General features: G+C 47.4%; 1 protein-coding gene across 1 annotated transcript in view; it reads right to left on the reverse strand.

Moving 5' to 3' along the window:
• Positions 1-22,396, reverse strand: part of SPTLC2 (serine palmitoyltransferase long chain base subunit 2) — a 60,773-nt gene that overhangs the window by 18,418 nt on the left and 19,959 nt on the right. The window contains exon 2 of the mRNA XM_063948208.1: positions 5,540-5,725. Coding sequence (XP_063804278.1) covers positions 5,540-5,725 — 186 coding nt within the window. The remainder of the gene's footprint in view (positions 1-5,539; positions 5,726-22,396) is intronic.

A 22,396-nucleotide genomic window follows, 5' to 3' on the forward strand; every position in this document is an offset into this window, starting at 1 on the left:
CGCTGCGTTCGTAGGACCCGTTCTGCAGAATATTGGGAAACCGCGGGTTAGATCGCATATGCGCTCCAACCTGAATCAGTTCCAATGTCAATTGGAACTGATTCAGTGTTCAGAGCTGCAGAGCCCGCAGTGTTATGAATGGGGTTTCCCTATATAAGAGCGCAGCATGACCTAATGCTGTACCTGCCTACGCCAATGCACATAGGAGCCGAACCCATGTGACCAGAGGCCCGCAGACTGGTACAATGAATATGATGGACAGTCTGAAGCTACTCGTCACCCTGCAGTGCCACAGACCGAAACACATGGACTGTCTATTACGCAGCTTCTGCGGTAGAGTGCGCAAACACCACTACAGAGATCTAACAAATTACCACCCATACAATGGAGTCACTCCTATTAAATATATTTGTGTATCTTTATTTTATTCTGTTTTATTTATTTTTTATAATCTTACATTCTGTTTATTTACAATTTTAGTTTTTATTTACTTTAATGTTTTGGGTACATCATTATCATTATTATTATTATTAATAAATGAATTATGTTTAGTACCAAGCTAGAATTCATTGAGCATGTTTGTGCAAAAGGTACAGAAAGAGAAAAATCTTTTTTGGAGTATTTTTTAAATGCATTAATTTGATTTGCGGTTTCTACAAATAAAAAGATGATTTTTCAAAAAAATGAGGCAGAATCTACATCTTCTGAATAATGTTATGTATCACCGCTATGATAACAGCCTATCGCAGCAGATTGCAGTTCCAATTTTTGTTAACGGGGGGCTACAGTCTGACCCCTATGTACCAAACTACCAAAACTAAAGCTTTTAGTGGTTTAGTCCCATTGGTTTACAGTCACCATCCTCAGACGGAGAAAATCGCTTCATGTCTACGGAGGCAATCTTTCAGGAGAGGGATCTTTCAATCCCTCTCCTGCAGTCTCCCACATCTGACACTGTGCACATGTGCAGTGTCGGATTCCCAGGAGGAGTTTTTCACAAGTGTGATAAACTCTTCCGATATCCCCAGAAATGTTATTTAAAGGGGCAACCATTCACACGGCATGCCTTTGCTTAGTAAATTATAGCCGCTTTAAGAAGAAAAGAAAAAAAGTCAGATCGGCCAGCATCCAGCACCTCCAGCAATCTGAAACCCTGGGGCATATGTATTAAGTCTGAAGAAGTGATAAAAAGGAAGGTGATAACGCACCAGCTAATCAGCTCACAGCTGTCAAGTTACAGACTGGGTTTGACAATTGACCGTTAGGAGCTGATTGGCCGGTGCGTTATCCCCTTTCACTTCTCCAGGCTTAATACATCTGCCCCCAAATACCCGAGAGAGGCGAGAACGTCTTTATTTTTCTTCCGCTAGCTGGAATTTTCTGCTGCTGTTCCCTATCATTTCTGATACTTTCTCTTTGTTGTAACTTGAACATTTCAGCGTGTCCACAGAAAGTGTTATTGTCACGTTACAGCTAGTTAGAAGGAACCGATAACGCGCCAGAATGAGAGAATAATGATTTTAGGGTTAATTAAAAACCAATGTAAAAGTAAACATTATAGATGATTGGAATATAAACATTGCATTACGGAACTGTAACAAGCAGCTTTGTGCTGCCACAAGCTAAATGCAATCTTATTTCTGGTATGAAAGTTATTGAATGTTATTACCAAGAACGCAGGTGTCTGATAAGGACTGTAACAAAGGTGATACTACCGCGGGGGGGAACGAGCGGAAGTGGCACCATGGAGGGGCCGCTAAATAGGTGATGAGCCAAGAAAAAATGACAAGTCAAGGAACCAACTGCAAACAGACAATGAGCTCATGGGGTGGGTCGGATTCATTCCGACATGCATTTGTTGGAATGGATCAGACAACCCTTATTCAAATCTCATCTCTATTCGACTTTTAAAAAGTCGAATTAAGATGAGGGACCCAGAGGAGGAGAGGGGGGAAGCCGCAGGGAGACCAGCGGGGACAGCCGCGGGCAGACGGGGATCAGCGCTACAGTAGCGCTGCAGGAGGATGTCACACAGCCGCCCGACCTCACGGCAGTGTCCACCCGGCTCCAGCAAGCGTGACCTCACTTGCTGGAGCCAGGTGGACGCTGTCGTGAGCGGCGCCGCTGTTTGACATCCTGCTGCAGAGCTACTGTAGCGCTGATCTCCCCTGTATGCCCCCGTCTCCCTGCGGCTACCACCCCCCATCCTCCTCCGGGTCCCACATTTTTTTATGTTGGGTTGAGATGGTCGGAAACGGGGCCAAATCCTGTCGAATTTGGCCCCGTTTCACTCAAAAGTACGTGAATCGGCAGCTATACCGCCGATTCACGTACTATTCGACAAGTTGAATTCCACGACTTGTCGAATAAAAACTGCTGGGACTGAATGGGTCGAATCACTATTCGACCTTAAACAGTCGAAAACTGCCGTCTTTTCGACAGACGGCAGTTTTCGACACCAATTGAATATACCCCCATATGTACAATCAATCACAACTGAGGACCGCTATCTGCTGAAATCTCTGACACAGTCTAGTTGGTTTGACGGTAATAAATACTATTATACTATATTGTTTTTTTTGGACTGGAACCTCTGTGAACGCATTTACTTTGTGCTGCGACGCAAGACGTTTTGGCTTGTATGCTGTTAAAATATTTATCATGAAATGAAGCTAACTTTTAAATTACATTAAATCTCTTTGGTTTGGACATTACAGTTATTATAGGTCTTTTAGATCGGGAACCCCTATCAGAACACCGCTGCACCTGCAGCATCGCACTCAATGACGTAGGCTGCGTGGTAAGGATTGGGAATGATATAACTGGAGTCATGCATGTGATAGGGTTAGACTGGTATTGCCTGCCTGCGTTTCATGCCGCCTATCTAATCACTGTGAACCAGATGAGAGAGCAGCGGATTTAATCTATTGGATAGCAATTTGCCGAAAAGCATAAGAAGACCATACACCTGCCAGAGATTACAGAGTACATGTTGTTCTGCTTCAACCAGGGACTTGGGTTTATGTATACACAGTGCATAGGACCATCAGGAGCTCGGAGACCGAAGTATTGTGAAGATGCCCAAAGTAGAAGATACTACGCACATGGCCCCCTGCTGGAATAGGTCTATTTACTAAGCTTTGAATGGAGATAAAGTACCAGCCAATCAGCTCCCAGCTGTCATGTTACAGGCTGTGTTTGAAAAATAAGTTAAGAGCTGATTGGCTGGAACTTTATCTCCATCCAAGGCTTAGGGGCATATTTAATTAAAGTCGGATCCATTCCATGTATTTGTCGGAATGGATCCGACAACCTCTATTCAAATCTCATCTAAATTTGACTTTTTCAAGTCGAATTAAGATGAGGGTCGCAAAGGAGGAGAGCGCCGCGGGGAGACCAGCGGGGGACAGCCGTCGGCAGCCAGAGGAGATCAGCGCTACAGATGGATGTCACACAGCCGCCCGACCTCACGGCAGTGTCCACCCGGCTCCAGCAAGCTTGCTGGAGCCGGGTGGACGCTGCCGTGAGCGGTGCGGGTGTGTGTCATCCTGCTGTAGCGTTACTGTAGCGCTGATCTCCTCTGGCTGCCCGCGGCAGTCCCCCGTCTCCCTGCGGCTCCCCCCCCCCCCTCTTCTGGGTCCGCATTTCAGTCATAGATCTTTTGATGTCGGACTGAGATGGTCGAAAAGTGGATCGGCAGCTATTCCGCTGATCCACGTGCTTTTCGACAAATCGAATTTTTCAACTTGTCGAAAATATTGAATAGGTTGGAACCCCTTCAGACCTAAAAAAAGTAGAAAACTGCCGTCTTTTCGACAGACGGCAGTTTTCGACTTCAATTGAATATACCGCTTAGTATATATACCCCAAAGTCCGGTAGGCTCCTGAACTTCGTGCAATTCCTGGACGGATGCTGGAAGTCTAATAATTTACAGCAGGTTATTAGTCCTCATTCCAGCCTCCGTCTCCAGGGGAATAGAATTCTTCATCAGACATCTGATGGCACCTAACCCCTGGTTATCTGTATATACCCTGTACTTGTCTTATATTGTCACAAACTGTAAATGCTTTTGGTCTGGTTTTGCTCGTCTGTTTATGTACAATGTAATGGGCTCTGCGGATCCCTTGTGGCTCCATATAAACAAAATATATGACTAGTTCTCAGTACTGAACTGTTCTCTGAAGCTTCTTCTGTCCCCTCCCGGCTACCCACCTCCCCTAATTGTCTGATTACAGAGTATAGTACCTGTTACTGCAGCTGGGAAGGCGAGGAATGCAATTGCCACACACACACACACAGGTGGTGGACTTATCTGGGGAGACCACAATTACTGATGCTTGAAATCATCTATTAACCACTTGCCTGGCATCAGATGCGACCACACCAGCAAGTGCTTTATCTGACCTGGTTGCACTGAATGCGACCAGTCATATAAACAGCTTGTGCAGCTGCAGGAAAAAACCTCCCACAGCTGCAGCTCTTAGAGGAACCGGAATGTCTCTCCTCAGTGATGCTGCTGATCACCGCTGATCGGTTAGCATGGCAGGACCCCCCACCCAGCAGCTGCAGACAATGGCAGCCACTGGAAAAAGTGCTAATTAGCCCCCTTCCCCAAGCCACCCCTGACAGGCAGAGGCGGTCGCTGTGCGGGAGGGGGCGGGCCGGCGGCATTTGTAGAGGGAGCGGTCCAGGCAACGCAGGAGCAGCGCTGCCAGGGAGCTACTCTTCAAGTACAAAAGCATCGCCGCTGTGCGATGCTTTTGTATTTGTGCGGGGGGCGCCACTGACATGGGGGGCGGACTAGCCCTGTGCTGGACGTCCCCCCGCATGTCAGTGTGCCTGATCGTAGATGTGCTAAATTTAGCACATCTACGATCAGGTCTGAATTAGGCCCAATAACAGGTAAGACTTGGAGAAAAATCGGAGGAGTCTGTATGGGGTGGTCTTCAGGTTGCCGGTTGTTGGGATCCCGGCGCCGGAATCCCGACAGCCGGCATACCGACACTTTTTCTCCCTCGTGGGGGTCGACGACCCCTCTGGAGGGAAAATAAATCGCGTAGCGCCACCGTGCCCGCAGCGTGGCGAGCGCAGCGAGCCCGCAAGGGGCTCATTTGCGCTCACCACGCTGTCGGTATGCCGGCGGTCGGGCTTCCAGCACCCGTATGCTGGTCGCCGGGAGCCCGGCCGCCGGCATACCATACTACACCCGTCTGTATGAGCCACCAGAAGCCAAGAACTGAACCTCCGGGCTTAGTCACGTGTCAGCCGTGTTAAACTCTGGGTAACCACTGTGAGTCACATGTAATTAGCCCTGGAACACTGATCCCTAGAGGAGTATTTACAGTCCACACAGAGTTATATACGATAATAAAACCTGCACCAATCACATAGCATTGATCCTTTGCGGATGGGGGTCTCTTGTGACCAGAGCACAGTACCAGGGACACTACAGCAAACCTTCCGACCTGTACACTTTGTGTACACCCCTCTATGTAAATACGCCCCGTTTCCAGCTGCCACAGAGCTCCGGTATCTTACCTTCTGCTCTTCCCGCTCGGTGGCGTGGTGACACTTCTCAATCTTGCAGGCCCGGAGAAAATCCCGCAGGTATCCAAACAGAGTCAGGATCCCATAGCCCATGTATGTGAGGACAGCTACCAGCATCGGGGTCTCCTCAAACACCTCATTAAATGGCCTCTTGTACAAGACTCCATTGCCGAGACACTGTATGAAAAAATGGAAAATGGTCAAAGAGTATGCACCAATGTATTTCTATACAGAAAACTCAATGACAAAGGCTAGTACTACAGGATGCGTGTTATACTTCAATGTAGCTGAACCAGCATCCTACACTTGGGTCAGTCCTAAAATACAAACCTATATGATGACTGTAGGAAACACAAGGCCCAGTGACTGGGATTATCCCTTTCTGATTACTAAAACACAAACTCTTCCTTCCTTCATTCATACACACACACACACACACACACACACACACTGTATTTCACAGCACTAGGCCAGGTAATACTAGCATGCTATGGAGAAAACAGGTTGGAGGTGCAAACTGTGTTTCATATAGAGTTGAATCTGACACCATAGTCTTCCTGCATCAGTCCTATAGGCATCTCATTTCACTGCTCTGTGCTGCTGGGGACCCTGCTCCTTCCACTATGTAACTCTCAGTCTGTGGCTTCCTGTATCAGTGTGACAGCAGCCTCATATCACTGCTCTGTGCTGCTGGGGACCCTGCTCCTTCCACTATGTAACTCTCAGTCTGTGGCTTCCTGTATCAGTGTGACAGCAGCCTCACATCACTGCTCTGTGCTGCTGGGGACCCTGCTCCTTCCACTATGTAACTCTCAGTCTGTGGCTTCCTGTATCAGTGTGACAGCAGCCTCACATCACTGCTCTGTGCTGCTGGGGACCCTGCTCCTTCCACTATGTAACTCTCAGCCTGTGGCTTCCTGTATCAGTGTGACAGCAGCCTCACATCACTGCTCTGTGCTGCTGGGGACCCTGCTCCTTCCTCTATGTAACTCTCAGTCTGTGGCTTCCTGTATCAGTGTGACAGCAGCCTCACATCACTGCTCTGTGCTGCTGGAGACCCTGCTCCTTCCACTATGTAACTCTCAGTCTGTGGCTCCCTGTATCAGTGTGACAGCAGCCTCACATCACTGCTCTGTGCTGCTGGGGACCCTGCTCCTTCCACTATGTAACTCTCAGTCTGTGGCTTCCTGTATCAGTGTGACAGCAGCCTCACATCACTGCTCTGTGCTGCTGGGGACCCTGCTCCTCCCACTATGTAACTCTCAGCCTGTGGCTTCCTGTATCAGTGTGACAGCAGCCTCACATCACTGCTCTGTGCTGCTGGGGACCCTGCTGCTCCCACTATGTAACTCTCAGTCTGTGGATCCCTGTATCAGTGTGACAGCAGCCTCACATCACTGCTCTGTGCTGCTGGGGACCCTGCTCCTTCCACTATGTAACTCTCAGTCTGTGGCTTCCTGTATCAGTGTGACAGCAGCCTCCCATCACTGCTCTGTGCTGCTGGGGTCCCTGCTCCTTCTACTGTGTAGTAATCAAGAGATTAAGGGGCTAATTCAATTATCTGCGGTGTTCCGAACATCCCTTGATCGGATTTGCACATATCCAACATATATGGCTTTCACAAGCAGGGTCCTCAACTCATGTTTTTATCCTTGACTTACTTAAACTGCCTTGAACGGCACCAAATCCCTCGGTTTTCTGCCACCCTGATACTTATGTCAGTGTCGTCTGTTTAGTTACCCTGTACTTCTCCTATATTGTCTTCAACTGTAAGTCACTATTTTCCTGTAATGATTTTTTGAAAAGTACTCTGTAATTGGGCGCTGCGGATCCCTTGTGGCACCATATAAATAAAGGCTAATATTATTATTATTATTAATGTACTCTGAGTATTGTGAGCTTTTCTGGGCCATTGTATAGGGTGTGAGGAAAATCTTGCAATGTACCATTCCTGAATGGCACATAGCGTCCAAGCCAAGGACTGAACCATCCCCTAAGGTTGATAATAAGCCGACTGAAGTCAAACACACTATAAAAAAACCCACACACAAGTAAAAACTTTATTTTATCAAGCATGACATGTTGGCATTTTCTTTTATACAACGGAATAAAATGCTAATCTTTAGCTATATTCCCATTGTAATCACACGTGAGAAGAAAGCCTGCCAGCAGGGGGCAGACCATGCTGCAAGATTCTAATGAATAGCTCAGGAGTGTTGTAAGTAACTCGAAAGACGTTTTCAAAGTGAATCTGAACAGAAAGATCACAATTCGCATTATTAAAAGCTAATTCAGTCACAAATCTGATCCAAACTTATGAAAAGGTGCAATTTACAATAATGTGATAACTCTACTGGGCCGCACCGATCACTACAGACACACGCTCCTATAGAGCTTCGATTTTATAACTGTACGCTTCATTCCGGTTACTATCCTCACACGCCGGGGTATAAGGGCCTACTCATAGTATCCTCAGTAGGCGTTCTATAAGGTCCCCCTAGAGTGCATGTATGCTGCATCTTCATGCAATATATAAAGCGCTATACAGCCATACGTTTGGTTTTGGGTATAGAGCGCATTTGTAAAGCGCCATTGCATCTGTCTGTATGGGAGCATAGACTGAGTACTGCAACATTAATTGGAAAGAGATCAACTATTGCTCACCTCCAGGACAAGCTGGCCAGACAAGGGCATATCTGGTCTGTTCCCTGCGCAATCAATGACAGGATGGGCTTATTCTGCCACTGTGACAGTGTTTCACCCACTGCCAGGAACCTGGCATTACTGCCCGCTGACCACACGCACTCCTACTAGTGCCAGCTGGCCAAACCAGGCACTATAGCTGTCACACGCACTCCTACTAGTGCCAGCTGGCCAAACCAGCCACTATAGCTGTCACACGCACTCCTACTAGTGCCAGCTGGCCAAACCAGCCACTATAGCTGTCACACGCACTCCTACTAGTGCCAGCTAGCCAAACCAGCCACTATAGCCGTCACACGCACTCCTACTAGTGCCAGCTAGCCAAACCAGCCACTATAGCCGTCAAACGCACTCCTACTAGTGTCAGCTAGCCAAACCAGCCACTATAGCCGTCACACGCACTCCTACTAGTGCCAGCTGGCCAAACCAGCCACTATAGCTGTCACACGCACTCCTACTAGTGCCAGCTAGCCAAACCAGCCACTATAGCTGTCACACGCACTCCTACTAGTGTCAGCTAGCCAAACCAGCCACTATAGCTGTCACACGCACTCCTACTAGTGCCAGCCGACCACACACGCACTCCTACTAGTGCCAGCTGTCACACGCACTCCTACTAGTGCCAGCTAGCCAAACCAGCCACTATAGCTGTCACACGCACTCCTACTAGTGTCAGCTGGCCAAACCAGCCACTATAGCCGTCACACGCACTCCTACTAGTGCCAGCTAGCCAAACCAGCCACTATAGCCGTCACACGCACTCCTACTAGTGCCAGCCGGCCACACACACACTCCTACTAGTGCCAGCTGGCCAAACCAGCCACTATAGCTGCCACACACTCCTACTAGTGCCAGCTGGCCACACACACTCCTACTAGTGCCAGCTGGCCACACACACTCCTACTAGTGCCAGCTGGCCACACACACTCCTACTAGTGCCAGCTGGCCACACACACTCTAGAACTATTCTGTATGAAGATGCATGAATAGTGTTCTTTAGATGCTACACCAATATCTCTTTCACAAATTTCCTTGTCAACCAGGCAAGTTCTATTTAGTAACAAAGTTATTATACTCCAACCTTGAATCTAGATTATTGCAGCCTGTTGGTAATCTGCATTTCCAATTGTAAATTAGTACCATAGATGTATCACCTTGCTAATTGTGTTTCTTTTTGACTGACGGTCAGATACTTCCCTTGCTCTTGCTCCGTAAATATTCTGCAGTCATTTGTGTGAACGGATACAGTTTCCACTGGCTAACACAGTGTTGCAAGGATTATTGTCCTGGATTAAAGGGTAAATATTAATCCATCTATAGCTAAAGCTTGACCTCTTCAGATACATAGGCAAATGCAGGGGGAAGGGGGGCGGGGGGGGGGGGGGGGTTCTGGTTACCTGGAAACCCCCCTTCTTTTGGCAAGTGGCTCACATTTTGACAATAGCAACGGCATATACTAAGATTACTAGAGCTGCTGCCACATCACGTAAATTAAGAGACAGAGCAGAGCTGCTGCACATGCCCAGTGGTAGCAGCTTCTTCTACCATGTTTGCGGTGTGTGGATCTGAGCACTCAATCAGTGCACTGGACCAGAGAGTAGCTACCAAGAAGAAGAGACAGGAGCCTTATCATGAGGCGGGAGAATGTGTGTTTAGTAAGTGTAGTACTGGTTCCACTGTGTTTGCGTAATTTATTTATTACGGTATGTTTAACCTTTTCATGACCACTTATTTATATTATTTAAATGCTTGATACATTCTATATTAATTATAGACCATTTATAGTGTAACATATTAATACTGTATTACATGTTCTGCAGAGTAGTAGACTGTGGATTACATTTGGAAACCCCCCTCTAGAAATCCTGCGTTTGCCACTGAGATAATATACTGATCCACTGTTTTCTAATATAAATATATCGTGCTGGGGTACAATACAGCTTTTACTGAGCTTAAGTTGTACACTCTACTGTCACTCAAATAAAGTACCGCCCTTAGGGGCTGGCGATTGAGGACTCCTTTCCTGCTCCTCCACTAGTGCTGGCCTCCGCTGGTACAATGCTTGGCTTTAATACATGTCAGTGACTTGTACTATACCACTGTGATGAGTGTATGGTGAACAGTAATGGTGTTTACCCACTCTGATTCCCCAGGTGTGGTATGGAAGGTAGATCGTAACTAGGTCGACAGTGTCTAGGTCAAACACTATTGGTCGACAGTAACTAGGTCAACAGGGTTTCTAGGTCGACAGGGTCTTTAGGTCAACAGGTCTAGGTCGACAGGTCAAAAGGTCGACATTAGTTTTTAAAAAAAAAAATTGGTGTCGTTTCCTTCGTAGAGTGACCGGGAACCCCAATTAGTGCACCATGTCCCCTCGCATGGCGAGCTTCACTTGCCATGCTTCGGGCAAGGTGTCTCGCTCCGCTACCACTCGGCACAGATTACCGTTCCAATCGTAGTCCACGTGGATCATTAAGTATGAAAAGGTTCAAAAAGAGGGGAAAAAAATCGTGAAAAACTCATGTCGACCTTTTGACCTGTCGACCTAGAACATGTCGCCCTAGAGATCCTGTCGACATACTGTCGACCAATAGTGGTGGACCTAGATAGTGTTGACCTAGTTACCGGATCCCCGATTTCTCCCAGACAGGCCGCCTTTAATGCTCCCCCGGCTCTTAGCTACGGAGCTTTCTTCCGATTATAAGCCACTCCCCTGACTCACGGATATTGGCGGCAGCTCTTAGGGGCTCATACTGGAGTCCCGCCCCCTCAGCTTGTATATCTCTAATCACCGCAGTTGCTGCTATATGATGGGTATGCTGTCGCCGCCTCCTCCTGATGTTCACTGCGGCTATCTGGTAAGGCTGACAACGACGGGGCAGGGGTACCACTGCAACCCACCTCTAGCAGGCGCCGGGACACAGCCTCCCTGTCTGGTGTGGGTTTCATGGGTTACCTGTTACGGAAGCTTTTACTACGTCCTGCTCAGCTCCGTCACATTCCGCAGCTCCGGCCACCAGACACAAACAGTGCGCATCCCCGGGGTAAATGCCAGCCAACCCCTGATGCTGGGTGCCCCCTACAACTGTCTCTTTTTAAAGCTGCTGGCATGCGAGTCACCTGTCACGAGGCATTTCTAGAAAATTCCTTTATATCCCTATTAAGCCACATTAACCCTTTAAGAGCCCTTACCAACACAGAATAAACACTTTCAATAATAATGGTCCTTACAGTGGGACCTTTAAGTAATTTAGTTTTCTTTCCTATAGCTTAAGAACTATATATGTAAATTATTTCACATAAGAAGATATATTTTGACCAAATTATACCCAGGTTTTAGTGCCTCAATAATATGCCTATAGCCCGGAATTCCTGGTGGTAAATAGGGGTCTGCAATAAAAAAGCAGTAGGATAGGGATCTCACAGGACAGGAGGGATAGAGGAGAAGGTTAGGTCCCATCTACAGGAAAGCAGAAGGATAGGGGTCTCACAGGGCAGGAGGGATGGAGGGGAAGGTTAGGTCCCATCTATAGGAAAGCAGCAGGATAGAGGTCTCACAGGACAGGAGGGATGGAGGAGAAGGTTAGGTCCCATCTATAGGAAAGCAGCAGGATAGGGGTCTCACAAGACAGGAGGGATGGAGAAGGTTAGGTCCCATCTATAGGAAAGCAGCAGGATAGGGGTCTCACAGGGCAGGAGGGATGGAGGTGGTCAGGTCCCATCTATAGGAAAGCAGCAGGATAGGGGTCTCACAAGACAGGAGGGATGGAGAAGGTTAGGTCCCATCTATAGGAAAGCAGCAGGATAGGGGTCTCACAGGACAGGAGAGATGGAGAAGGTCAGGTTCCATCTATAGGAAAGCAGCAGGATAGAGGTCTCACAGGACAGGAGGGATGGAGGAGAATGTTAGGTCCCATCTATAGGAAAGCAGCAGGATACGGGTTTTACAGGACAGTAGGGGGTGGATAAGAGGGTCAGCACCTTATACACAATATTACACATGCATATAAACTTGGCACAGACTATTCCAGCTCATTCCCTTTAATAAGTTCAGCACTGGACCAGCAGGAATGAGGAACTGCCTGGCACAAATGTGTCACTGGTTTCTGGAATACAACTCTGACTCCATGAGTATAAATACATTCTAAACAGTGTTATTTATAAAGCTGACAACTCTGCATTCACCTAGCAGCAGGAAGGCAGCGAGGGGGCAGATCTTCCTTACAGTACAATGTCACGCTGAGTATACAAGACATCCGGCATATGGACGGCGGCCAAGAACAGGTGTGAGAGGGAGAGTCTGAATCACCCACTGCCTGACACACCGTACCCGAGACTCGCACCCAACTCATCACTCACTGCCAGGATTCCACTCACAAACATCTGGCGCTGCACCATAGCGGTGACTTATAATGTAACAGTATAGCAATTCCCATGGTAATGAAGACTCCTATGCAGTAAAATCACTGAGAACAGAGAATCGCACTTTAACATGCATTACAGGGGTATGTTTTATCAACACTCATGGGGTCAATTCATTTAGGAGAGAGTTTGTGAAAGTGAGTATGTTTCACGAAACTCACACACTTCACTGGACTGAGCGCAAGTGAGCAATGCGAGATTCATTAGAGACGCCAGATTGCAGTACTCCCAATGAGATTTCATTGTGTAGAGAAGTCACACAACCTGGGAGAACTGCATGATCACACAACCTGGGAGAACTGCATGAAGAAGGAGTAGGGTAACCATCCTGGAACCCCAAAAGCTGACAACCAAGATAGCAGGGCCACATAGAAGGCTGTTGGCGGCTATAAAGTACTGGTGGCTCTTCAAAGGTGTCAAATGGCTGAAGGCTTGCCAGCATTTTGGGGTATAGAAACATGTCTGTAAAGTGATTTTTTTCATTTTTTTAATACAAGTTTGTAAAATGTGGTAATAATAAGAATTTACTCACCGGTAATTCTATTTCTCGTAGTCCGTAGTGGATGCTGGGAACTCCGTAAGGACCATGAGGAATAGACGGGCTCCGCAGGAGACTGGGCACTCTAAAAGAAAGATTAGGTACTATCTGGTGTGCACTGGCTCCTCTCTCTATGCCCCTCCTCCAGACCTCAGTTAAGGAAACTGTGCCCGGAAGAGCTGACACAACAAGGAAAGGATTTGGAATCCAGGGTAAGACTCATACCAGCCACACCAATCACACCGTACAACTCGTGATAACCATACCCAGTTAACAGTATGAACAACAACTGAGCCTCAGTAACAGATGGCTCATAACAATAACCCTTTAGATAAGCAATAACTATATACATGTATTGCAGAGAGTCCGCACTTGGGACGGGCGCCCAGCATCCACTACGGACTACGAGAAATAGAATTACCGGTGAGTAAATTCTTATTTTCTCTGACGTCCTAGTGGATGCTGGGAACTCCGTAAGGACCATGGGGATTATACCAAAGCTCCCAAACGGGCGGGAGAGTGCGGATGACTCTGCAGCACCGAATGAGCAAAGGCAAGGTCCTCCTCAGCCAGGGTATCAAACTTGTAGAACTTAGCAAATGTGTTTGAACCCGACCAAGTAGCTGCTCGGCAAAGCTGTAAAGCCGAGACCCCTCGGGCAGCCGCCCAAGAAGAGCCCACCTTCCTTGTGGAATGGGCTTTCACTGATTTAGGATGCGGCAATCCTGCCGCAGAATGAGCTTGCTGAATCGTGTTACAGATCCAGCACGCAATAGTTTGCTTAGAAGCAGGAGCACCCAGCTTGTTGGGTGCATGCAGGATAAACAGCGAGTCAGTTTTCCTGACTCCAGCCGTCCTGGCTACATAGATTTTCAAAGCCCTGACTACATCTAGTAACTTGGAGTCCTCCAAGTCCCGAGTAGCCGCAGGCACCACAATAGGTTGGGTTAAATGAAACGCTGATACCACCTTAGGGAGAAATTGGGGACGGGTCCTCAATTCTGCCCTGTCCATATGGAAGATCAGATAAGGGCTTTTACAAGACAAAGCCGCCAATTCTGACACACGCCTAGCCGAAGCTAAGGCCAATAGCATGACCACTTTCCACGTGAGATATTTTAGCTCCACGGTCTTAAGTGGCTCAAACCAGTGGGATTTCAGGAAACCCAACACAACGTTAAGATCCCAAGGTGCCACTGGAGGCACAAAAGGGGGCTGAATATGCAGCACTCCCTTAACAAACGTCTGAACTTCAGGCAGTGAAGCCAGTTCTTTTTGAAAGAAAATAGATAGGGCCAAAATCTGGACCTTTATGGATCCTAATTTTAGGCCCATAGTCACTCCTGACTGTAGGAAGTGCAGGAATCGACCCAGCTGGAATTCCTCTGTAGGGGCCTTCCTGGCCTCACACCAATCAACATATTTTCGCCATATACGGTGATAATGTTGTGCTGTCACGTCTTTCCTAGCCTTTATCAGCGTAGGAATCACTTCATCTGGAATGCCCTTTTCCGTTAGGATCCGGCGTTCAACCGCCATGCTGTCAAACGCAGCCGCGGTAAGTCTTGGAACAGACAGGGCCCCTGCTGTAACAGGTCCTGTCTGAGAGGCAGAGGCCATGGTTCCTCTGAGATCATTTCTTGTAGTTCTGGGTACCAAGTTCTTCTTGGCCAATCCGGAACGATGAGTATAGTTCTTACTCCTCTCTTTCTTACTATCCTCAGTACCTTGGGTATGAGAGGAAGAGGAGGGAACACATAAACCGACTGGTACACCCACGGTGTCACTAGTGCGTCCACAGTTATCGCCTGAGGGTCCCTTGACCTGGCGCTATTTTTTTTAGCTTTTTGTTGAGGCGGGACGCCATCATGTCCACCTGTGGCCGTTCCCAACGGTTTACAATCTGCGTGAAGACTTCTGGATGAAGTCCCCACTCTCCCGGGTGTAGGTCGTGCCTGCTGAGGAAGTCTGCTTCCCAGCTGTCCACTCCCAGAATGAACACTGCTGACAGTGCTAGCACGTGATTTTCCGCCCATCGGAGAATCCTTGTGGCTTCTGCCATCGCCATCCTGCTTCTTGTGCCGCCCTGTCTGTTTACATGGGCGACCGCCGTGATGTTGTCCGATTGAATCAGCACTGGTTGGTTCTGAAGCAGGGGCTCTGCTTGACTCAGGGCGTTGTAAATGGCCCTTAGTTCCAGTATATTTATGTGTAGTGAAGTCTCCTGACTTGACCACAGTCCCTGGAAGTTCCTTCCCTGAGTGACTGCCCCCCATCCTCGGAGGCTTGCGTCCGTGGTCACCAGGACCCAGTCCTGTATGCCGAATCTGCGGCCCTCGAGAAGATGAGCACTCTGCAGCCACCACAGCAGAGACACCCTGGCCCTTGGGGACAGGGTGATCAACCGATGCATCTGAAGATGCGATCCGGACCACTTGTCTAACAGATCCCACTGAAAGATCCTTGCATGGAACCTGCCGAAGGGAATTGCTTCGTAAGAAGCCACCATCTTTCCCAGGACTCGCGTGCAGTGATGCACCGACACCTGTTTTGGTTTCAGGAGGTCCCTGACCAGAGATGACAATTCCTGGGCCTTCTCCACCGGGAGAAACACCTTCTTCTGTTATGTGTCCAGAATCATGCCCAGGAAGAGCAGACGCGTCGCAGGAATCAGCTGCGACTTTGTGATATTCAGAATCCAGCCGTGCTGTAGCAACACTTTCCGAGAAAGTGCTACGCTGACTAACAACTGCTCTCTGGACCTCGCCTTTATAAGGAGATCGTCCAAGTACGGGATAATTATAACTCCCTTCTTCCGAAGGAGTATCATCATTTCGGCCATTACCTTGGTAAATACTCTCGGTGCCGTGGACAGACCAAACGGCAACGTCTGGAATTGGTAATGACAATCCTGTACCACAAACCTGAGGTACTCATGGTGAGGTGGGTAAACGGGGACATGCAAGTAAGCATCCTTGATGTCCAGCGACACCATAAAATCCCCCTCTTCCAGGCTTGCAATAACCGCCCTGAGCGATTCCATTTTGAACTTGAACTTCCTTATATAAGTGTTCAAGGATTTTAAATTTAGAATGGGTCTCACCGAACCGTCTGGTTTCGGTACAACAAACATTGTGGAATAGTAACCCCGTCTCTGTTGAAGGACGGGAACCTTGATTATCACCTACTGGAGGTACAGCTTGTGAATTGCCGCCAGTACTACCTCCCTTTCCCTGGGAGCAGCTGGCAAGGCTGATTTGAGGTAACGGCAAGGGGGAGTCGCCTCGAACTCCAGCTTGTATCCCTGAGATACAATTTCTACAGCCCAGAGATCCACTTGTGAGCGAACCCACTGGTTGCTGAAGTTTCGGAGACGCGCCCCCACCGCACCCGGCTCCGCCTGTGGAGCCCCAGCGTCATGCGGTGGACTTAGAGGAAGCAGGGGAGGATTTTTGTTCCTGGGAACTGGCTGCCTGATGCAGCTTCTTTCCTCTACCCCTGCCTCTGGGCAGAAAGGATGCGCCTCTGATCCGCTTGCCTTTCTGAGGCCGAAAGGACTGTACATGATAATACGGTGCTTTCTTAGGCTGTGAGGGAACCTGAGGTAAAAAAGTTGACTTCCCGGCTGTTGCCGTGGATACGAGGTCCGAGAGACCGTCCTTAAACAATTCCTCACCCTTATAAGGCAAAACCTCCATGTGTCTTTTAGAATCAGCATCACCTGTCCACTGCCGAGTCCATAATACTCTCCTGGCAGAAATGGACATTGCATTAATTCTAGATGCCAGCAGGCAAATGTCCCTCTGTGCATCCCGCATATATAAGACGACGTCTTTTATATGTTCTATGGTTAGCAAAATAGTATCCCTGTCGAGGGAATCAATGTTGTCTGACAGGGTATCAGACCATGCGGCTGCAGCACTACACATCCATGCTGAAGCAATAGCAGGTCTCAGTATAGTACCTGAGTGTGTATACACAGACTTCAGGATAGCTTCCTGCTTTCTATCCGCAGGCTCCTTTAAGGCGGCCGTATCCTGAGACGGCAGTGCCACCTTTTTTGATAAGCGTGTGAGCGCTTTGTCCACCCTAGGGGATGTTTCCCAACGTAACCTATCCGTTGGCGGGAAAGGATACGCCATCAGTAACCTCTTAGAAATCACTAGTTTCTTATCGGGGGAACTCCACGCTTCCTCACACAATTCATTTAATTCATCAGATGGGGGAAAAGTCACTGGCTGCTTTTTCTCCCCAAACATAATACCCTTCTTGGTAGTAACCGGGTTAATATCAGAAATTAACAATACATTTTTCATTGCAGTAATCATGCATCGGATGGCTTTAGTAGACTGTGCATTTGTCTCATCCTCATCTACACTGGAGTCAGACTCCGTGTCGACATCTGTGCCTACTATCTGAGCTAGCGGGCGTTTATGAGCCCCTGATGGCCTCTGAGACGCCTGGGCAGGCGCGGGTTGAGATCCCGGCTGTCCCAACGCTGCTGCGTCATCGAACCTTTTATGTAAGGAGTTGACACTGTCGGTTAAGACCTTCCACATATCCGTCCAATCCGGTGTCGGCCCCGTCGGGGGCGACACCACACTTATCTGCCCTTGCTCCGCCTCCACGTAACCCTCCTCATCAAACATGTCGACACAGCCGTACCGACACACCGCACACACACAGGGAATGCTCTGACTGAGGACAGGACCCCACAAAGTCCTTTGGGGAGACAGAGAGAGAGTATGCCAGCACACACCACAGCGCTATATAACACAGGGATTTTCACTATAATGAGTGATTTTTCCCAATAGCTGCTTAATATATATTATTTGCGCCTAAATTTATGTGCCCCCCCTCTCCTTTTTTACCCTTCTTGTATCAGGAATACTGCAGGGGAGAGCCTGGGGAGCTGCTTCCAGCGGAACTGTGAAGGAAAAATGGCGCTGGTGTGCTGAGGAAGAAGGCCCCGCCCCCTCAGCGGCAGGCTTCTCCCTGCAGTTTCTGACTGAAAAATGGCGGGGGTTTTACACATATACAGTCACAGACTGTATTATGTGTATTTTTATGCCAAAAAGGTATTTTATTGCTGCCCAGGGCGCTGCCCAGGGCGCTGCCCAGGGCGCCCCCCCCCCCCCCCAGCGCCCTGCACCCTACAGTGACCGGAGTGTGTGGTGTGCAGTGGGAACAATGGCGAACAGCTGCAGTGCTGTGCGCTACCTTAATGAAGACCGGAGTCTTCTGCCGCCGATTTCATCTCCTTCTCTTCCGTCTCTGCAAGGGGGACGGCGGCGCGGCTCCGGGAATGGACGATCGAGGTCAGGCCCTGTGTTCGAACCCTCTGGAGCTAATGGTGTCCAGTAGCCTAAGAAGCACAAGCTAGCTGCACGCAGGTAGGTTTGCTTCTCTCCCCTCAGTCCCTCGTAGCAGTGAGTCTGTTGCCAGCAGATCTCACTGAAAACAAAAAACCTAACAAATACTTTCTTTCTAGCAAGCTCAGGAGAGCTCACTAGGAGCACCCAGCTCTGGCCGGGCACAGATTCTAACTGAGGTCTGGAGGAGGGGCATAGAGGGAGGAGCCAGTGCACACCAGATAGTACCTAATCTTTCTTTTAGAGTGCCCAGTCTCCTGCGGAGCCCGTCTATTCCCCATGGTCCTTACGGAGTTCCCAGCATCCACTAGGACGTCAGAGAAAAATAGTTTTTAAACCCCTCTCCCATCAATGCAACACCTCCACGTACCCATCCCCCAACACGCCACCTCACCATACATGTCCCACATCACGCCACCATATATGTCCCACATCATTACACCTCACCATACATGCCCCACGCCATTACACTTCACCATACATGTCCCCACGCCATTATACCTCACCATACATGCCCCACGCCTTTATACCTCACATACATGCCCCACGCCATTACACTACACCATAGATGTTCAACGCCTCTATACCTCACCATACATGTCCCACATCATTACACCTCACCATACCCGCCCCATGTCATTACAACTCACCATACCCGCCCCACGCCATTACACCTCACCGTACCTGTCCACCATCATTTACAACCATTATTGAACTTTTTAGAGAAATTGACCTGAAAACGAATATGTCTTTATTTGCCAAATTATATTATTTAAACCCCTCAAGTTCATGATTATTCATAGGGAGGGGTGCGCCAGAGGTTCTGCTTTGTCCCAAAATAGGTTTACCTTGAAATAAATAAAGATTTTCCCTATCTTTCACCCTGCTCAGGACGGTATGAACGGGTGTGGTTCGTTTTATCGACAGTGTCTAGGTCGACAATGTTTAGGTCGACCACTATAGGTTGACAGTCACTAGGTCGACATGGATGGAAGGTCGACAGGGTTTCTAGGTCGACATGTGCTAGGTCGACAGGTCTAAAGGTTGACATGAGGATTTTTTTTTTGTGTCGTTTTCTTCGTAAAGTGACCGGGATCCCAAATTAGTGCACCGCTTCGCTCGCCATGCTTCGGGCATGGTGCCTTCGCTCCGCTACCGCTTGGCACACTTTACCGTTCCAATCGTAGTCCACGTGGATCGATAAAGTATGAAAACCCCCCCCCCCAAAAAAATGTGAAAAACGCATGTCGACCTTTAGACCTGTCGACCTTTAGACCTAGAAACCCTGTCGACCTTCCATCCATGTCGACCTAGTGACTGTCGACCTATAGTGGTCGACCTAAACATTGTCGACCTAGACACTGTCGATCTTCAGACCGGATCCCGGTATGAACATAAAAACGTGAATTTCCCTTGAAAAAGCGATGCAAATTCAATTCCAGGGGGGGGGGGGGGGGTTTCGCAAGACCCAACTCGCATCTAACTGACCTGTCCACAATGTCTGCATAAGACTGTCAATATGGTTGTAATTTCGACATGCAGCATGTCAACATTCTAAACATGTCAACATCATTAGAATGTCAACAAAACATACCCGGTAGTTTAGCGATGACTTATCTGGTCTGGCGGGGACGTCATGACGACTTCGAGTTCAACCTGCAGCGGTGGTAACCCTAACCCACACCCCAGTGCCCAATCCTAATCTCTCCTATCACGGCCTAACCCACAGTGCATGAGTTTTCAACCTGTGGCCCTCCAGCTGCAGTGGAACTACACATCCCAGCATGCCCTTCCTCAGTTTTAGCATGTCTCAATAGCAAAACTATGGTAGGGCAAGCTGGGATATGTAGTTCCACAGCAGCTGGAGGGACGCCGGATGAAGGACTTATACCGTAGTGCCTAACACTTCTCCCTCGTGCATAATCCGAACCTCCCCTTCTGAAGAACAACCCTCTTCCTAGTGCCACCGCCAACATATACACACACACACACACACACACAACCCCGTGCCCAACACTGCAGTCCATGCAGAATGTGAACATAATGACGCGCCCCACATTACAGTACTTCATACTGCATTACTACAAGTGGACTAATATAGCCGTTATAGTCCACAACGTTACATTGGGTAAACACAGTTGTTGCTTAATTACAGGTTAAGAAATAATATCAATAATCTGTTCAGTAATGAGAATATTTCCTGACACAGCGGACACATTGTGTAGTGTGATACATTTGGGAGGTAATTATCACTTACATCAGCCGGTCGTACAGTAACCGCTGCTTCATCTACACAGCAAATTAAATCTTATTCCCTGCAGCATAGCCCCGTCCATCTCTAGGGATCAATTACCCCGCTCTGCTCCACTCCCATATCCCCAGCAGGTGGAATGGATGACTGAGGTGACTGCGCATATCACTGTACACAAAACATGTTCTTTTTATATCGAGGAATTCTTATTACTTTTATAAACATAATATTAAACAAGGGAAAGTAAAATTATATATATATATATATATATATATATATATATATATATATATATATATATATATATACACACACACACACACACACACACACACATACGTACGTACACACATAAAAGCAGGATGCATGTATGTCTGTATAATTGTCAGGGAATAATTTAACATGTCAATATAAGGGGCTAACATACAACAACAGCAAAAACAAATAAAGTCTCTCATATTGCTATATATATATATATATATATATATATATATATATATATAATCAATATTGCAAATGTGTGTGTGCATATATATATATATATATATATATATATATATATATATACACATACATACATACATACACACACACACACACACACACATACATACATACACACACACACACTAGTGCATAGCTTACAATAATAATAATAATAATAATAATAGGAATTTTTATTTATTTCTCAAGAAACTGCATAAAAAACCCCATAAATGTATAGTGTTCCAAAGGAAAAGGAGTTCTTGTATCAGGCATCAATATAAACATAGATATAAAAGTAGTAATAATGTGGGGAGAAAAGAAGAAAGGAAATAATATAAAATAAAATTCCCCAATTACAATATATAACTGTGTATCATTCGGATCAGTGGGGAGTTGCGTATTTTAAGGTCATCCACCTGGACCAGATGAGATTGTATCTAGATTCAGCCTTACGAGAAATTTATTTATATTTTGTGCTGCACGGTGACATTTACCGGAGAGATCCAGGCCGTAAAATCAGGATCACATAAAGACGTTCTTACATACAGTCACTAACAGACTCTCACAATCCAGATTTAAAAAAACCCCATCATACACACACAGATAGATAGATCTATAGATAGGAAACTACACAAAGTTGGATATATTTTATTTTTAAAACTGGTGCTTGAAGGGTTAATACACCCCCAATGTACCAAGGCACAATCTAGATATAGGATATTTGCATGTCCTCCCCGTGTTAGCATTATACCAGCAGACAGCTTTGAATGTTATGAAAGTTACACCCACTGGGGCGTTCAGTGCTAGCTTTTCAAGCAAATGAAGTTTCCAATCATCTGTAACCAATCTCCATATTATTCTAACACTGGACGCTCAGTATAAGGGGTCTCAGGCTACTCAAACGCTGCAGAATTAACTGATTTTATTGGTTAGCGCCTAACACGGTTTTATCAACTACACTTGTTCTTAACTAATAGCCAATTTGGGATGTAGTTAAAATGCGGCTGGACGGGATCCCAGCGGTCGAAACACAGACGCCAGAATCCCGAACGGCAGCATAATTCCGGCATCGCAAT

This window comes from Pseudophryne corroboree, chromosome 12, assembly GCF_028390025.1.
Source record: "Pseudophryne corroboree isolate aPseCor3 chromosome 12, aPseCor3.hap2, whole genome shotgun sequence".
NCBI lineage: Eukaryota > Metazoa > Chordata > Amphibia > Anura > Myobatrachidae > Pseudophryne > Pseudophryne corroboree.